The sequence below is a fragment of the Vulpes lagopus genome, chromosome 1 (assembly GCF_018345385.1).
Source record: "Vulpes lagopus strain Blue_001 chromosome 1, ASM1834538v1, whole genome shotgun sequence".
In the NCBI taxonomy this organism is placed as follows: Eukaryota; Metazoa; Chordata; class Mammalia; order Carnivora; family Canidae; genus Vulpes; species Vulpes lagopus.
The window spans coordinates 63,253,547-63,268,596 of NC_054824.1; the positions used below are offsets into that span (position 1 = coordinate 63,253,547).

A 15,050-nucleotide genomic window follows, 5' to 3' on the forward strand; every position below is an offset into this window, starting at 1 on the left:
AGGGAAAGAGAAATTCCTGTAGCATTGGCTTTGAAAATCACAGGGGCCAAATTTCATGAGTGTTTATAACCAGTGGGACTTAAAGCCTGGAACTTTAAAAAACAGTGGCGTTGGCTCTGAGAGAGCTCAGCTAGTGATAGGAAGCTGATCCTCTGCCCTTAAAAAGACAGCACAGCAAATAGCTCGCAGAGATACAACCTGGAAGCAAAGTTTGAAAGGCACCTGTAGCTTATGGGAAGGAGAGTTAATAACTAATCTCAGAGTTTGCTGAGGGACTTCTCCAGGAACAAAGGAGCTAGAAGGTGCCATTTCCCTCTCCTAGCCCTCATAAACACAGTCACCTGTGGGAACAAGTGCAGTGTGGCACTTACTCCCTAACATGCTTACACTGTGCCCTGCCACTGCCAACCAGACCTGCCTCAGTCCTGGTGCTGTAGATATCCTCTCCCAGAAGACCCAGGCAATCTGCCAACACTGCATCTCCCAACCTCTCATGGAGGATGCACACACTTTGTTAAAATTGCATACCCTGCCCTTGTGTGCTGCCAGAGTGCCCAAATCCTCTGGCCTCTGCAGCAGCTGCATGTATCCTGTGGAGAAGGACCCATGCCACCTAGTTAAAAGTGCACATCCCACCACTTTTTAAAAAAGATTTTATTTATTTATTCATGAGATACACACACACACACAGAGGCAGAGACAGAGGCAGAGGGAGAAGCAGGCTCCATGCAGGGAGCCGGATATGGGACTCAATCCTGGGACCACGGGATCAATGCCCTGAGCTGAACGCAGGCACTCAACTGCTCAGCCACCCAGGCATCCCCCACCCACTACTTTCAAGAGCAAGAGATGTAGCTGACTTTCCTAATACACAGAAACAGACATAAATAGGTAAAATGATGGGACAGAAGAATACATCACAAATGAAAGAACAGGACAAAACCACAGCAAGAGACCCAAGTGAAATGGAAATGAGTAACATGGCTGTTTGCAAATTTAAAGTAATGATCATAAAGATACTCAAGAAAAAAGAGGAGGACATCAGTGAGAACCTTAAGCAAGAGATAGAAAACATAAAAAAGAACCAATCAGAGATGAAAAATGCAATAAATGAAATAAAAAATAAACCTGATAGAATAAATAGAAGGGGGAAGAAGCAGTGGAACAAATTTATGAACTAGAAGACAGAGTAATGGAAAGTAATCAAGCTGAACAAATGAGAGAAAAATAGAATGACACAAACTGACAATAGACTTAAGGGAACTCAGTGATGCCTTCAGGTATAATAACATTAGCATTATAGGGGTTCCAGAAGGAGAAGAAAGGGGAAAAGGAGGAAAATTTATTTGAAGAAACAGTAGCTGAAAACTTCCCTAATCTGGGAAGGAAACAGATACCTAGATCCAGGAGGCACTGAAATACCCCAACAAAATCAACCAAAGTTCTACACTAAGACACACATAGTAATCAAAGTGGCAAAAAGGAGTGTTCAAGAAAAAAACTTGAAAAAACATTTATTTGAGAGAGAGAGAAGTGGGAGGGGAGAGAGAAAGAAAAACTTTAGCAGACTCTACATTCAGCACAGAACTTGATGTAGGGCTTGATCTCATGATCCTGAGATGATGACCTGAGCCAAAACCAAGAGTCGGATGCCCAACTGACTGTGCCACCCAGGTGCCCCCAAGGGAAAAAAAATGTTTAAAGTAGCAAGAGAAAAGACAGTTACATGTAAGAGAAACTCCCTAAGGCTATCAGCAGTTTTCAGTACAAACTTTGCAGTCCAGAAGGGAATAGCATGATATTCAAAGTGTTGAAAGGGAAAAATCTATAGACAAGAATCTTCTAACAGGGCTATAATTCAGAAGAGGAGAGATAAAAAGTTTCTCAGACAAACAAAAGCTAAAGGAGTTCATGACCACTAAGTCAGCCCTACAAGAAATATTAAAGGGGATTCTTTGAGTGGAAAGGAAAGACCATAAGTGAGCATATGAAAAGGAGGAAATAAAAAAACTAAGAATAAGTATTTCTGTAAAAAAAAAGTCAGTCAATGGATTCACAAAATAAAAGGATGAAAATATGACACCATATACTGAAAACAAACATGGTAGGAAGTGGAGTAAAGAATGGGTTCAAAGTTAAGTGATCATCAACTTAATATAGACTGCTATATGCAGAAGATGTTATATACAAACCTAATGGTAACCATAAATCAAAAACCACTAATAGTATGCAAAGAATGAAGAGAAAGGAATCCAAGTATATCACCAAAGAAAACCAACAAACCATGAAAGTGAGAAAGACAAGAAAGGATCAGAGAAAAATGACAAAAACAACAAAACTAACAAAAAGATAATAAATAAATATCTATCAATAATTACTTTGAATGTAAATGGAATAAATGCTCCAATCAAAAGGCACAGGGTGACAGAGTGGAAAAAATAACAACAGGGGCAGCCCGGGTGGTTCAGTGGTTTAGTGCTGCCTTCAGCCCAGGGTGTGATCCTGGAGATCTGGGATCGAGTCCCATGTCGGGCTCTGGGCGTGGAGCCTGCTTCTCCCTCTGCCTTTGTCTCTGCCTCTCGCTCTCTCTGTGCCTCTCATGAATAAATAAATAAATAAATCTTAAAAGAAAAAAAAGAAAAAAAAAAACAACAAGACCAGAGGTGCCTGGGTGGCTTAGTTGGTTAAGTGTCTGCCTTTGGCTCAGGTTATAATCACAGGGTCCTGGGATTGAGCCCCACATTGGGCTCTCGGCTCAGTGGAGAGTCTGCTTCTCCCTCTCTCTCTGTCTGCTTGGTGCTCCCCCTGCTTGTGCTCTCTGTCAAATAAACAATAAAATCTTTAAAAAACAAAACAAAATATAAGACCAATCTATATGCTGCCTACAAGGGATTCATTTCAGACCAAAGATACCTGCAGATTGAAAGTGAGGGGATGGAGAAATATTTATCATGTAAATGGATGAGAAAAGAAAGCTGGCAATATTTAAAGTAGCAATATTTAAATCAGACAAAATAGACTTTAAAACAAAGACTATAACAAGAGACAAAGAAGGATACTATATAATAATAAAGGGACAGTCCAACAAGAATATATAACAATTGTAAATATTTATGCATGGGAGCACCCAAATCATAAAACAGTAACAAATAGAAAGGAGCTAATCAATAATAATACAATAGTACGGGACTAAGCATTCCACTTACATCAATGAACAGGACAGTTAATCTAAACAGAAAGTCAACAAGGAAACAATGGCTCTGAATGTCACATGGGACTCGATTGACTTAACAGATAAATTCAAAACATTCCATCCTAAAACAGCAAAATACACATTCTTTTCAAGTGCACATGGAAATTCTCTATTAACAGATCAGATATTAGGCCACAAACAAGCCTCAACAAATTCAGGAACACTGAAATCATACCATGCACCTTTTCTGACCACAACACTATGAAACTATAAGTTAACCACAAAAAAAAAATCTGGAAAGACCACAAATACATAGAGGTTAAATACTATGCTATTGAACAATGAATGGGTCAACCAAGAATCAAAGAAGAAATAAAAAAGTACATGGAAACAAATAAAATGAAAGCACAGCAGTCCAAAATCTTTGGGACACAGCAAAAGCAGTTCTAAGAGGGAAATTTATAGCAATTCAGGCCTACCTCAAGAAGCAAGAAAAATCTCAAATAAGCAACCTAACCTTACACCTAAGGGAGCTAGAAAAAGAACAACAAAAACCAAAAGCAGCAGAAGGAAGGAAATAATTAAGATTGGAGCAGAAATGCATGATACAGAAACTAAAAAACAAATAATAACAGATCAATGAAACCAGGAGAGGGTTCTTTGAAAAGATCAACAAAATTGATAAATCTCTAGCTAGATGCATTAAGAAAAAAGAGGACTCAAACAAAATCACAAATGAAAGAGGAGAAATAACAACCAACACCACAGAAATATAAACAATTATGAGACTATCATGAAAATTACATGCCAAAAATTGGGAAACTTGGATGAAATGGATAAACTCCTAGAAACATATACAACCTACCAAAAATGAAGCAGGAAGAAATAGAAAATTTGAAAAGACTGATTACCAGTAAAGAGATTGAATCAGTAATCAAAAACTCCCAATAGATAAACAAGTCCAGGATCAGATGGCTTCACAGGCAAATTCTACCAAACATTTAAAGAAGAGCTAATACCTATTCTTCCTATACTATTTATTCCAAAAAAATAGAAGAAAAACTTCCAAATTCATTCTATGAGGCTAGCATTACCGTGATACCAAAACCAGATAAAGATACCACCAAGAAAGAAAGCTATAGGCCAGTATCTCTGATTAACATAGATGCAAAAATTCTCAACAAAATACTGGCAAACCGAATCAGTAATACATTAAAAATATTTCACCACAATCAAGTGGGATTTATTCCCAAGATGCAAGTCTGATCTAATATTCACAAATCAACATGATATATCACATCAATAAGAGAAAGGGTAAAAACCATATGATGAAATATGAAATATGAAAAAATATCTGACAAAGTACAACATCAATTTGTGGTAAAAGCTCAACAAAGTAGGTTTAGAGGGACCATCCCTCAACATAACAAAGGCCATATATTAAAAAAAACACACACACACAGCGAACATCATCCTTAATGGGGAAAAACTGAGAACTTTCCTCCTAAGGTCAGGAATAAGATAGGGATGTCCATTTTCACTACCTTTATTCAGCGTAGTGTTAGAAGTCCTAGCCACAGCAATTGGACAACAAAAAAGAATAAAAGGCATCCAAGTTGGTAAGGAAGAAGTAAAACTATCACTATTTGAAGATGACATGATATATAAAACCCAAAACACTACACCAAAAACCTATATGAACTGATAAATGAATTCAGTAAATTTGCAGGACGTAAAATCAATATGCCGAAATATGTTGCATTTCTATACACTAATAATGAAGCAGTAAAAAGAGAAATTAAGAAAACAATCCCATTTACAACTGTACCAAAACCAGTAAAATATCTAGGAATAAACCTAATGAAAGAGGTCAAAGACCAGTACTCTGAAAACTATACAACTGATGAAAGAAATTGAAGAGGACACAAAGAAATGGAAAGACATTCCATGCTCACAGATTGGAAGAACAAATATTATTATGTCTATACTACCCAAAGCAATCTATAGATTTAATGCAAACCTCATCAAAATCCCAACAGCATTCTTCATAGAACTAGAACAAATACATCTAAAATTTGTATGGAAACTTAAAAGACTCTGAACAGCCAAAGAAATTTTGAAAAAGAAAATCAAAGCAGGAAGTATCACAATTCCAGGCCTCAAGTTATATTATAAAGCTGTAGTCATCAAAACAGTATGGTACTGGCACAAAAACAGATGATCAATAGATTAGAATAGAAAACCCAGAAATAAACTCACATTTATATGGTCAATTAATCTTGGACAAAGCAGGAAAGAATATCCAATAGGAAAAATACAGTCTCTTTCAACAAATGGTATTGGGAAAACTGGTCAGCTACATGTAAAAGAATGAAACTGGACCATTTTCTTATACCATATACAAAAAATAAACTCGAAATGGATTAAAGACCTAAATGTGAGACCTGAAACTATAAAAATCTAGAAGAGAGCACAAGCAGTAATCTCTCTGACATTGGGCATGCAACATTTTTCTAGAAATGTCTCCTGAGGCAAGGGATACAAAAGCAAAAATACACTATTGGGACTATATCAAAAGAAAGAGTTTCTGCACAACCAAGGAAACAACCAACAAAACTAAAAGACCATCTATGGAAGGGGAGAAGACATTTGCAAATGACATATCTGATAAAGGGTTATTATTCAAAATATAGAGAACTTACACAACTCAACATCAAAAAACTCCAAATAATCTAAGAAAAAATGTGAAGACATGAATAGACATTTTTCCAAAGAAGATGACAAACAGAGACATGAAAAGATGCTCAACATCACTCATCATCAAGGAAAAGCAAATCAAAACTACAATGAGGGGCACCTGGGTGGCTCAGTGGTTGAGTGTCTGCCTTTGGCTCAGGTCATGATCCTGGGGTCCTGGGATCAAATCCTGTGCATCAGGCTCCCCATGGGGTGCCTGCTTCTCCCTGTGCCTATGTCTCTGCCTCTCTGTGTCTCTCATGAATAAATAAATCTTAAAAAAAAAACTACAATGAGATATTACTTCACACCTGTCAGAATGGCTAAAATAAAAACACAAGAAAACAAGTGTTGGGGAGGATGTGGAAAGAGGAAACTTCTTGCTCTGTTGGTGGGAACAAATACAAACTGGTGCAGCCACTGTGGAAAATAGTATGGAGTTTCCTCAAAAAGCTAAAAAGAGAACTACCCTATAATCTGGCATAGTGTGATTACTACAAAAAATACAAAAACACTAACTCAAAGGGATACATGCTCCCCTATGTTTATAGCAGCATTATTTACAATAGCCAAACTATGGAAGCAGTCCACGTGTCCATTGATAGATGAATGGATAAAGAAGATAGGATATATATGTATACAATGGAATATTATTCAGCCGTAAAAACAATGAAATCTTGCCACTTGCAGCAACATGAATGGAGTTAAGAGTATAATGTTGAATAAGTCAGAGAAAGACAAATATGTGATTTCACTCATATGTGGAATTTAAGAAACAAAACAAATGAGCACGGGGAAAAAAGAGAGGGAAAAAGCCAAACCAAGAAACAGACTCTGAACTAGAGAGAACAAACTGGTGGTTATCAGAGTGGAGGTGGAAGGATTAAATAGGTAATGGGGTTTAAGGAGGGCACTTGTGAAGAGCACTGAGTGATGTATGAAATTGTTGAATCACTATATTGTATACCTTAAACTAATATAACACTGTATGTTAATTATACTGGAATTAAAACAAAATTTAAAAATTCTTGATTTCACCTATATATCTACACCATTTTCCTCCAGTAGATAACTTTTAATAGCTTCTTATGTATCTTTCCAGTGTTTCTTTATACAAACATGAATAAGAAAAATTCTTTTTTCATCTTTATATAAAAAGTAGCATACCAAACACAGTGCTTTGCATCTTGCTTTTTCTCAGTTATATTTTGAAGATATTGTTATAATCAGAATATCTTTTTCTAAGTTGAAGAAAATCAGGCAGCCTGGGTGGCTCAGTGGTTTAGTGCTGCCTTCCACCCAGGGCTTGATCCTGGAGACTGAGGATCAAGTCCCACATCGGGCTCCTTCCATGGAGCCTGCTTCTCCCTCTGTCTGTGTCTCTGCCTCTCTCTCTCTCTCTCTCTCTCTGTGTCTCTCATGAATAAATAAAATCTTAAAAAAATAAAAATAAAAAATAAGTTGCAGAAAATCTTATTGAGTAGACATATTGTTTATTCAACCAGTCTCCTATAGATTTTCAACCTTAAATTACAAACCATATTGGAACCAATAATCTTGTACCTATAATATTTCATACATACTTAGGTATACCTGTAGGATAAATATTCAGAAGTGGGACTGCTAGGTTGAAGAATAAATGCGTTTGGAATCTCAACAGAGATTACCAAAATTATTCTTCATAGAAGTTGTACTGCTGTTGATTCCCACCAGCAGTGTGTATGAGTGTTTATTCCTCATTGCCTCATCAACAGTGTGTGCAGCATCTGAATTTTTGGTATCTATAGGTGACAAACAATCTCAATGTACTTTCATTTGGCATTTTTCTTATGAAATTGAACATCTTTTCACATGTAAAAAGATGTATTTCTTTATGTGCTATTAAATTCATGTGCTTGGGATCCCTGGGTGGCGCAGCGGTTTGGCGCCTGCCTTTGGCCCAGGGCGTGATCCTGGAGACCCGGGATCGAATCCCACATCAGGCTTCCGGTGCATGGAGCCTGCTTCTCCCTCCGCCTGTGTCTCTGCCTCTCTCTCTCTCTCTCTCTGTGACTATCATAAATAAATAAAAAATAAATAAAAATATTAAATTCATGTGCTTTCCCACATTTCTCTTAAAATGTTAGTCTTTTATTGATTTCTAGGTGTTCTAATATTCAATCTTTATGTGCATGGTATAAGTTGCAGATATTTTTTTCCAGGTTGTCATTTATATTTTGAATTTTTTAGTTGGTTTCTTTTTTTTTTTTTAATCGATCACTCTTTTAGTAGCAACTACCTATCTTTAGCTGCAGATCCTGGCCTTCTCTGGTATGGTAGATCCCAAATTTCTCCTGTATCTCCAGACTGCATTTTGCCACCAGGGTAATGATGTCACTGAGTTGATTCTGCTTCACTGTCCAGAGTGCCAGGAGCACATTCCCTGCAGACACACAAGACAGGTTGACAGGATGACAGGTATCTGGATTTACCTGATCCGGACAAAGCCCCCAGTGATGCAGAAGATAACATACAAGGTGTCAGGCAAGGTTCCTTGGCCCTGTATATTATGCTTGGTTAAAACACTGCCTTAGAACTTCAAAACCACTCATCATAAAAAAAAAAAAGACAAGATAGAAGCTGAAATGTTCCCAAAATTTAAGAATATTTTTGATAATCTTTCCTCCACCAGTATAAAGAATGGGAGGGGCACTAACTAAGAGGTATTAAAATGTAGGTTCATGTTCAAATATAATTTCAAGGGTGGATTAATTAATTTTAAATTTAAAGAGTCCAACTCTGTGGCATATAGCTGTTTTCTTTACCGTTCTCTTCTCTTTCTCCAATCTGACTCCTCCCTTTCTTATACATAGCTTCTGCTTAAGAGCAGAACTAAGTTTCTCATTAGTTTTCTCATGCAAACAAGTGCTTTATAGGCATTTATTTTTCTGCCATTCAATTAAGCAAAATGTAAAGCACATGTGAACTTAATATGAGCAAAATATTTCTATTAGACGGAGAGAAACTTTGAGGCAATGACTGTGTCTTTATCTTTGTTTCCCTGGGGCCTAGTACATATTAAATAAACAATACTGAATAAGCAAATAAGCCAAATCCCACCTAAATGTAGTTGTCCTCACCTATAGTCTCTTAAATATTCAGAAAAACTGAAAAATACCTGTGATATTTAGGATATCTCCCCCAAAACACAGCACATCTGAAATCAAGTAGAGAGAGGAAAATGCATAAAAAAATAAGACATACTAGATCACGGAAGAATTATATGTATGATCAAAAGAATGGCCTGCTGAGTTTTCCCTCATATGTTCTCTGGTCTGTTTGCTCCCTCCAAAGCTCAGACTCTTTCCTTTCCTTTAGCTTCTCCCCAAATTTGTCAATATCTATATCCAGCTTTAAAAAAAAAAAAAAGATTTAATGTATCTCTTCATGAGAGACACAGGCAGAGGGAGAAGCAGGCTCCATGCAGGGAGCCCAATGTGGGACTCGATCCTGTGACTCCAGGCTCACACCCTGGGCCGAAGGCAGGCCTCAACCACTGAGCCATGCAGGAGTCCCTATATCTATCTTTTTGAAAATGAAAGACATACTCCTGTTCTCTTTAAAGACACTCCACTAGGCTCTGAATCCTAGCCCCTCCCATCTTTTCAAGAACTTCACTACTCCCTTAACTCCTCTCTACTGGATCATTTGCACTAATATCTTAAAAAAAAAAAAAGGAAAAGAAAACACAAAATCAAACTACCTATTCTTGACTCTACCTTCTCTTGCTATTAACTCCATTTTTAGGCTACAACCCAGCAAAAAAATTCTCAAGAGTTGGCCATATACAATTTGTTCCTCATTTCCTATTCACTCTTAAATGTTTTCTCTACCATTCTCTTCTCTGCTTTCTCCAATCTGACTTCCAACTCCATCACTTCACCAAAATTTATCAAGATCATCAACAGCATTCACCTTACTAAATTCAGTATTTTTCTCACAGCATTGTACTTTATACCTTTTTTATAAATTTTTTTTTATTTATTTATGATAGTCACACACACACAGAGAGAGAGAGAGAGAGAGAGAGAGAGAGAGAGAGAGGCAGAGACATAAGCAGAGGGAGAAGCAGGCTCCATGCACCGGGAGCCCAATGTGGGATTCAATCCCGGGTCTCCAGGATCGCGCCCTGGGCCAAAGGCAGGCGCCAAACCACTGCGCCACCCAGGGATACTTTATACCTTTCATTTCGAACCTGGTCAGCCTCATCCTTCTTTTCCTAGAGATGCTACTCCTTTGGCTTCAAGAACACCACAATATCCTACCTAACTGGCTGTTTTACAGTCTCTTTTGTAGGTTCTTTATCTCTAATCATAATCAATGCTGGAGTCCCTCAAACCTCAGTCTTAGGCTCATTCTCTTTACTTACACCCTTCTTGTGTAGAGTCAATCAGTTCCTAACTTTAAGTAACATCTTTAGGCCATCAACTCACTTTCTGTCTCTAACAGGGGTCTATTCTCTGAGCTCCAGCCTCAATCATACCTACTGATTTCATTTCTCCATTTGAGTGAATTATTGACATCTCAAACTCAGGATCCTTTATTTTCTTTCTCAAAGCCCAATCTTGCCCATCTCAGTGACACCACCACCAAGTCAGTTATGAAAGTCAAAAAAATCTTGAGTCGCTTTCCTCACTACTTCCTACTGATGTCAATATATCAGCAAATCCTGAAAAACACATTTCAAATCATTTCATCTCTTTATGGTTCTCCTGTCTTCTCTCTAGACCAATGGTTTCTATATTGGCTGTAACCCTGACTTCAACATTGGAATAGCCTGGGAACTGAAAAAAATCCTTATCCCTGGGCCTACCCCAAGGTATTCGGATTTAATTGGTCTGGAGTGAAGCCTAGACATCAGGATTTTAAAAAACTACCTGAGTGGTTATCTATTGTGCTGCCAAGGTTGAGAACCACTATCCTAGAGCAAATCAGCATCATCTCTCCACAGCTGCTACAACTGCCTCTTCTAGCTTCCATTCTTACCACCTGCCCTCCATCAGTTCCCTATAATCCAATCTCCATGAGGCAGTTAAAATAAGCTTTAAAAAATGTAAATCAGATCACATCATCCCCTTGCCAGAACCTTTTAACAGTTTCCCTTTGAACAAAAATATATAACTCAAACTCTTTACGGCCTACAGAGTATGATGATCTCCAGTCTCACCTCAAGCCACACTTCTCCCTGTTGGCTATACATTCGCCACACTGGTCTTCTTAGTTCCTAGAACAAGCCAAGCTTCCTCCCATCTCAGAAGCTTTGCACTTGGCATTTTTCTGCTGAAATACTTTACCCCTCTTCACAAGATGTTCCTCTCATCCTTTATGTCTCAGCATAAACACTTGAGAGGAGCCTCCTATGATCACCCTAACAGAGAAAATTTCTCATTCTACGATTCTTTTTTACTATTACACCCTATTTGTTTCCTTTGTAAAATGTATATATAATCTGTAATTCTCTTGTTTGCTTATTGTATCTCCCACTGGAGATAGTGGAAGGATCTAGTGGAAACTCCTAGAGGGAGGGGATTGTGTCTTATTTTCGCCTGTATTTCTAGTACCCAGCAGTTCCTGGTGTTGTATTACATATATAATTTCTTTCCCTTTCATCTAAACCTGATGGGAAAAATTTAAAGACCTCTTATAACTGTTCCTCAGGGTTAAGGGGTGAATCAAATAAACAAGTTCCTTAAGGAGATTCCACAAAGTAAGAATTCTGGTGAATCTCAGAATCAGAGACATGATTGTATGGGTGCTGTTAGTGAGGGAAGGGACTATGACATAAGTACTAAAGGTTTCAGGACCAGAGTAATTCTGTTGGATGGGTCTAACTAGAGTGGAAGCTCCTCAAGAGCAAATGTTTTTGCACACTCTGAACCTTTTGCAGTACATATCATAGAATATGTTCTCAAAACATTTACTGCACATGTAAGGGCTGGTTTTTTTTTCTTCCCCAGATTAGACAAATTTCTACAAGCTGAACACATGGCAGAAAAAATGAAGAAAACACTCATTCCTACTTCACAGGATCAAAATAAAATAACAGACTGGAAAGATGTCTATGAACACATAGGGGCGGGCACACGCTGCGTTACTTTTAGAAGAGACAACCTGAGGAATACTTTATTTTGAAATAAAACACAAACATGCAGAGTAAAAATTAAAATCAGTTTGTTGCCTCCCCTTTCTGAACACTGCGTCCACTTCAGGATGTGAGACCAGATAGAACGGCAGATACAGGCAAACAAAACAGAAACAAAAACCTAGCCTGTTGGTAGCAGTAAGAAGAAATAAAAGAAACAAAAGATGAGTAACACTGAAGGCATAACCCTTTAGTATCTTTTCAAGTAGCCCAGGCCTCCTTCTGTTGTTACAGACGCTCGCTCGGAGCCCGGCACCACGCCTCCTGGCTTCCCTACAGTGGTCACTCACGCTCCACGATGTCACTAATGTAACAGCTGAAGATGCGGGCCAGTGTGTCCACGTCACGCTCCGACTTGCAGCTCAGGCTGCACCTGTCCATTAGTGCTGTGAACCCTAGCCGACAAAACAGAGATGGCGTTAGCGGCGGATCCTAACTTTCAGGCCCTGTTCCACTTCGCGCATCAGGGACAGGGGAAAGAAGCAGACGTCCTCACCCTTTAACAAGCCTTAGTACTTGGGGCCGGGCTGGCTGCTGCCTCCTCCGGGAGCCCAGAAAGCCAACCCTCCCACACACACCCCTGCGCTTCCGGGAGCTGCACACGAAGAGTCACCCACAAGCACCCCATTCCTCTCCAGCCCGTCACCCCGTTTCTGCCGTACCCTCGGAAGCTCCCTGGCCAAGGGAGGAAGGAGGGACGGAGAAACCAGTGACGAGGGCGGATGGATGAGAGCTCTATGGAGGACCCGGGAGGATGAGCTCCTCCCGGGCAGGTGCCTTCGGATCCGTGACACAGACTCCACCAATATTTAAGGGAGTGAGTCTCGAAGAAGCTGCCGGATCTCTTAATTTCTAGAGCCGTGGCGGGCACACACTTAGGGACCCAAAGAAGAAATTAATTGGGGGGGGGGGGCTGGCTGAAGCAGGATGCGAACTGGGAGAAAACTTGGGCTCAGAGCCTGCAGGGCGGCCCCGCGAAATCGCTGCCTTTCTCTGAGTCTCCTTCCGTTTCCCAAGTGAACTCCGGGGCTACGCCAGACGATCCCTGTAGGCGTCCTCGCGCTCCGAAAGGGCCCCTCCCGGCTTCCCGAGGCGGCGGCGGCGGCGGCGGCGAGCGGCGTCCGCCCGGGTCTGCAACCGCCGCGTCTGTAACCGCCCGAGCCCCGCCCCGACGGCCGCCCCTCGGGCGGGGCGGGAGAGCGACGCACCGCCCCTCACCCGTCACGTGAACGCCGAGGAGGACGCCCTGGGCTGTGGCCAGCTCGGGTTCCGGTCCCCGGGGCTTCCTGAACACCAGCAGGTCGGGAAGCAGCGCCGCCAACCGGGCCTCCACGGGCCACAGAGGCGGCGCTGCCGCCGGCTGCTCCCCGGTCGCCATGGCGGCGGCGGGGTTGCCCGCCAAGCTACCGGAAACGGGGGTCCTCCGCGTGGCAGCCAATCCGCTACGACGGTCCCGGCGGGTCCCGCCCATCAACCAATCAGTGCGGGGCTCCTCGGCCGCGGGCCCCGCCCCACCTGCCTCGCGCCGCCTGCGCGGGTGCCCTGGCCTGGAGAGGGAGCAGGCTGGGAGGGAGAGGGGGCCAGGTGGGCAGGCGTTTGCGAAAGTCAAGAGGACGCTTAAAAATCTGGAATCGTGAAGATGCTTCTGCAATAAAACAGATTATTTCAGATAGTGCCAAGAGACGGGTCTTCTATCACCGGGGTGGAATGCTGGCTCACCTCTGAATTTCTAAGGGCAGCGTTCGATTAGACCTGGCCGAGGCAGGGATCCCTGGGTGGCGCAGCGGTTTAGCGCCTGCTTTTGGCCCAGGGCGCGATCCTGGAGACCTGGGATTGAGTCCCACGTCGGGCTCCCGGTGCATGGAGCCTGCTTCTCCCCCTGCCTATGTCTCTGCCTCTCTCTCTCTCTCCCCGTGTGATTATCATAAATAAATAAAAATTAAAAAAAAAATGCTAGATCTGACCAAGGCAGCCTCAGTATGGTTTTTAAATTTAATACCCTTAGGCTAAGGGTACTTAAGGGTCAGTCCCTTAACTGTTTCTTCTATTTCTTTCATCTGCCAGGACGGGTCTATGGGGTGTCTCCAGAGAATGCTCCTGGCTTTGCTTTGCTCTAGTTCCAGCTCCCGGTTCCCTGTGTGGTGATGATTTGGCTTATCTAAGGTTGCCCGTCAGTTGCTCAGATTGTTGGAGAATTCACATTAGTAACACGATGAGTGTGTTGTGGATTTTTAACAATCAGGAAAGTATCCGTGTTTGTACTGCAGAAGTAAAAACAAAACCTAAAATCACAGCTTCACCGTCCTTAGTTTTACAATATCCAATTGATGCTGTTTCAGTGATAACTGACGTGACAATGTGAGGGTTTGGGAGCGAACAGTCCAGAACAAATTCTTGAGGTGTCTTTCGTACAGAACAGGTGGTTTATTAAAGCACAGGAACAGGACCATGAGCAAGAACTGCACTGGGGTTGTGGGGAGTCGCTGATTGTATCAAGTTGGGAGGGTGTTAGGTATAGTTAAAGTCTCTAAGAAATTTGTTAGCAAGGTTTCCAGGAATTGAGGGGCCATTTATTACATCTACCAAAATCTTAAGTCATGAGACCCTTCATATGTGTATCAGTGGGCCGTATGCTTGGGGGATGATTGCCAACGTGTATCTTGGGGAGTAGCAATAAAAGCAGTTTAAAGGAATTTTTATATGTTAAAGGAGATTTACAAGATCCTGGAGGTTGGACTAATGTCAAACTAAGGCTGCGTTTTCCCTTAGCAAAGTATTAATATCTAGTTGAGATTAATACCAATTGAGTTCCTAGAAAAAGGTCACTTTGCCTGTCTCAAGTGCTTGTCAATGGACTGTAAGTCGTAAGGAAGTTTTAACTTTTTTTGTCTATTTCTTTGACCTTTGTTCTCTACATCGATAACTAAAAAGCTTATTTTG

The 15,050-nt window shown here is 40.9% G+C and overlaps 2 protein-coding genes across 8 annotated transcripts in view; both read right to left on the bottom strand.

The window, feature by feature from the left end:
* LOC121474318 (adenylate cyclase type 10-like) overlaps positions 1-7,214 on the bottom strand; it is a 41,471-nt gene extending 34,257 nt beyond the window's left edge. For all 6 annotated transcript variants that reach the window (XR_005983379.1, XR_005983354.1, XM_041727264.1 and 3 more), the window contains exon 1: positions 7,097-7,214. Coding sequence is in view for 4 of the 6 variants with exons in the window: in XM_041727264.1 (XP_041583198.1) it covers positions 7,097-7,115 (19 nt within the window). In the remaining 2 variants the exon portion in view is untranslated. The remainder of the gene's footprint in view (positions 1-7,096) is intronic.
* Positions 7,215-12,063: 4,849 nt separating this feature from the next.
* LOC121495720 (adenylate cyclase type 10-like) lies at positions 12,064-13,500 on the bottom strand. 2 transcript variants are annotated; one of them, XR_005989040.1, is made up of 2 exons: positions 12,773-13,308; positions 12,064-12,505 (listed from the first exon to the last, which is right to left on the bottom strand). XR_005989040.1 is itself a non-coding variant. In XM_041763593.1 (2 exons), the coding sequence occupies exons 1-2, from the start codon at positions 13,486-13,488 to the stop codon at positions 12,393-12,395; spliced, it is 273 nt and encodes a 90-aa protein (XP_041619527.1). In that variant the 5' UTR covers positions 13,489-13,500; the 3' UTR covers positions 12,064-12,392. The 2 variants fall into 2 exon arrangements, 1 of the variants encoding a protein (XP_041619527.1); XM_041763593.1 differs by lacking the exon at positions 12,773-13,308 and adding an exon at positions 13,329-13,500.
* Between the last annotated feature and the right edge of the window lie 1,550 nt (positions 13,501-15,050).